General features: G+C 43.9%; 1 protein-coding gene across 1 annotated transcript; it reads right to left on the bottom strand.

The window, feature by feature from the left end:
* Positions 1-423: 423 nt before the first annotated feature.
* Positions 424-3,308, bottom strand: LOC128266603 (BTB/POZ domain-containing protein KCTD12). The gene has a single exon (XM_053003247.1). The coding sequence runs from the start codon at positions 3,114-3,116 to the stop codon at positions 2,430-2,432; it is 687 nt and encodes a 228-aa protein (XP_052859207.1). The 5' UTR covers positions 3,117-3,308; the 3' UTR covers positions 424-2,429.
* Positions 3,309-3,668: the final 360 nt, after the last annotated feature.

Genomic DNA, 3,668 nt, shown 5'->3' with positions numbered 1-3,668 from the left:
TCCTGCCAACTTTTTTGAGGCTGATGTTTGTTCCATTCCCCAACAAAAGTTTAGTTTGCCATTGTTTGGCCTCTTATTTTTGTTGGCACGACTGGGTTGTTTGTTTTATTCTCAATGTATATTTGATTCCTTTATGATTGTGTTTGCATTTTTGTTTTTATTTGTTTAGCCGTCAATTTTAATGAGCTGTCGCGAGTTGGGAGCTGGCAGTTCATAAATTTTATATGCCGCTATCAATGTCAGCGAATTCGGCGGGGGAAATCCATAATTTATTCATTGAATTTAATAATGCAGCACAAATTTTGTAGGCCACAGCCTATTAATTAGATGAGGTTAACCAAAAAAAATCCATCCACCCTGAAATTAGTTGTTGGAACTCACCTGCTCACCTGCTCACCTGCACCCCAATCAACTGGATCCTGATTTGGTTTCTTTAGTTTATTGTTTGGCTCTCGCTTTTCGCAAGTTATACCCCTTTACATACATATGCTTGCTTAGTCGCACTTTGATAGGCTATTTTAGCAGTTTTACTTGCGCTTCTCTAAATACATTTTAGATTTTGTTTTAGTTAATTTAAATTAGTTTCAGTTTAATTTAATTAATGATACAATACATTTCCGTCGCCTTGCCTCACAATTTGGATTCAATTACATATAATACTAAACATTTATAAGATACTTTCAATATCGACAATTGTTTTAATATATAATTAGGTATATATAGATATTGTATATATCGATTCATATTATCTGTGTAAGAGCCTTGAACTCATTGAGAGTCAGGAGTCAGTATATAATGGAGCTTAATAGTTTTTCATGCATGTTACCACGTGATTGCTGATGATTACACACGCAACGCGTTCTTTTACACACGGTTTAAAGAATTTATAGTTTTATACAATTTGTTCGTATATTTCATGAGTTTTTGTTTCAATGTTGCGCATCGGCATTTTATTTTAGATTTCCGCCAAAGCGCTTCGTTTAATAAATTTTGCTTCATGTGAACATGAATTCAACAGCAAACCTGCGGAAATGTCGAAAATGCGATGCGAGATATGTCAGCGAAAAACATTTTCATGAATCCGCTCTCAATGTGGATAAAATCAATAAAATCAGAGGGGTTTCAAACGTTCAGCAAATTTAGTTTCGTATGTGTCGTATTCCCATCGTAATTTTGGAAGTCCTTGTGACCATTTGGTTTTTGGCATTTCACATAACAGTTTACATATAAATCAAATAATGTGGTGTAAATGATGATTGCTTTCTTGGATTGGCAAAGAAATCTGCTAGCTGTTTTTTAAACTGGACTATTTAAATATTTCCAATTGGTGCTCCAGGACGAGGTTTAGTCGCTCTCAAAAACTGCCAAACCAAAAGTGACTTTAAGTCCGGCCATTTATGTAAAAATCGGAAACGATTTAAGTGTTATTGCAAAAGGGCATGTCTTGTGACAGCCGTTGTTTGGTTTGTATAGCAAATGTACTTCTAATATCGATTTGCTTTTGAGTTTTATGGATTGCAGGCTGGCTTGCGGCTAAGGTCAACATATATTTTTTCGGCCACATGTTGTCCGCCGCAGTCCTATTTCGCTATTTGTATATTTTTTACTTCAAGTTTCGACTTTTATTAGGCTAATAAAACTTTAGATTTACCATTTGGTTGAGTTTGCTTGTTTGTGCTTCTGTTGCTACAATATTTCGTTAGTTTCAAAGAGTAACCCGTATTTCAAATTGTTCAGTGTGATTTGAGTGTGATTGATTGACCACAAATACGTTTATCCAGCTGACAAGGTCATCTCTCTGTTGCTCCTGCCTCGTTTGAATTTATTTCATTGATGCTGATGCTAATGCTGTTGCTGATTCTGATCTGTTTTATGTTTTCTTCTCATCTTGTTTACACTGCACTGCATCAACAAAAGTTGGGGCTAATAAAATGTTCGCTTTGTTTTTGTTATCTGCACTTGCCAAATTGTTTTCGTTTGTTGTCAGCCAGTAAATCCCAATTCGTTTTCATTCATCAAAGAGTCTGGATGGGCCCACCCTGATTTATAGATTAGCGCGTAAAGCAAGGTATTAAATTAGCAAAAGAGAGAATTTAAGTTAGCAGCTGCCTACATTTCCTCATTTAGTTATCTATGTCAACAATTTTCTATACTTTAGTGCAGATTGTTAGTTCAATTGTACATTTGAAATGTTCCCATTTGTATATCAAGAGGTGGGTTGAAACTTAAACCAATGTGCGGCCTCCAGATCGTTGCCATTAATGAAGGTTAATCCCCAGAATGGAGCACTTGGAATACTAATGGGTCTAGCGTGGGAGGTTTCCCTGCTGTCATGTCTTACGAGCCCGCACAAACGAAATATAAGGATACAGAGCTGGATTGGGTGGGGTGTTTTCGAGTGCCATCCTGCTAGTCCACCAAGTGGTCGCTTAGTCCCGGATGAAGACGAACTCGTTGTAGTGGTTCCAGCGGTTCTCCTCGGTGTCCACACCCGGCTTGGGTTCCGCTGCCGAACCGGCGGTGCCCGATCCGCAGCTGCCGGCCATGCGGTAGCCATGGTCATGCAGATTGTCAAAGGCCTGCTCGATGTAGCAGTGCTTCAGGAAGAACCGCGAGGTGTACCGATCGGTGCCGCCGTGGTCGGGATCCCGCGACTCGTTCAGCGTGTCGCCAAAGACCTCGCGGCACTGGGCCACACGACCGCAGACCAGGATGCGCGACAGTTTCCGGAACTTAACGTCGGCCAGGCCGTCCTTGCCAAACTGGAAGCTGCCGCGGTAGCCGATGGTGATGCAGCCAGGCGGCCGGGCGTCCCGCTCGCCGCGGATGCACTCGAGCATGGCCGCCAGCTTGAAGTGCTCCGCCTCGCGCAGCAGCCGCTGGCGCTCGCGGAAGCCCTCGGGCAGGTGCAGCGCCTTGTCGCGCAGGAAGTCCAGGATGTAGCGGAAGAGGACGCCGTCGCGGTCCAGGAAGTAGCGCCCCTTGCTGTCCTTGGCCAGCGAGTCGCGTCCCTCGCCGAAGAGCTCGGCCAGCAGCGTGGTCTTGTCCTGCAGCAAAGTGGCCAGTGTGGTCGTATAGCTCACGCCGCCGACGTTCAGCTCGACGATTTCGGGCATAATGCTGCGGGCTTTCGGTTTGCGGATCGGTAATGGCCAATTAATCTACACACATATGGCCCAGCACACGGACACTCGCGAACTGGCTGCAATCACTGGATCTAACACTTCCTGGCTTTGTTTACAGCTTCTCCAATGGGGGCCTTTTGCTATCCGCCAAACGCGTCCGCACTCGTTCAGGTCTCGTGTCAAACTGACGGGGCTCCTGGCCTGGCCAAAATCCAACAGCAATAGCAAAACGCTTTTCACTCGCCCGTTGGTGTACATTCGTGTGTATTCATTGGGGAAGGAGAGAGTTGTGGAGCTCTCTTCTGGCCTGCGCACTCGCCGCCTGTGTTATGATATTGGATATTATTGTTTAACAAGTGGTTAAATTTCAAAAATGTGCACGGATACTTCTGGCATATGCGCTCGAAGGGTTGGCCCGCCCGCATGTTATTAATTTGACGAGGGTCCGCAGTGCGTATGCTTAATGGCCGATATGCTGGATTACTCGGTGCCAAACTGTTGTTTAATGCCAGTGATGCTGCTTAAATTGTGCTCGAGCATTAG

The sequence above is a fragment of the Drosophila gunungcola genome, chromosome 3R, assembly GCF_025200985.1.
Source record: "Drosophila gunungcola strain Sukarami chromosome 3R, Dgunungcola_SK_2, whole genome shotgun sequence".
Taxonomy (NCBI): domain Eukaryota; kingdom Metazoa; phylum Arthropoda; class Insecta; order Diptera; family Drosophilidae; genus Drosophila; species Drosophila gunungcola.
The sequence above is the reverse complement of the archived record's forward strand: the minus strand, read 5'-3'. Positions and strand labels throughout refer to the sequence as shown.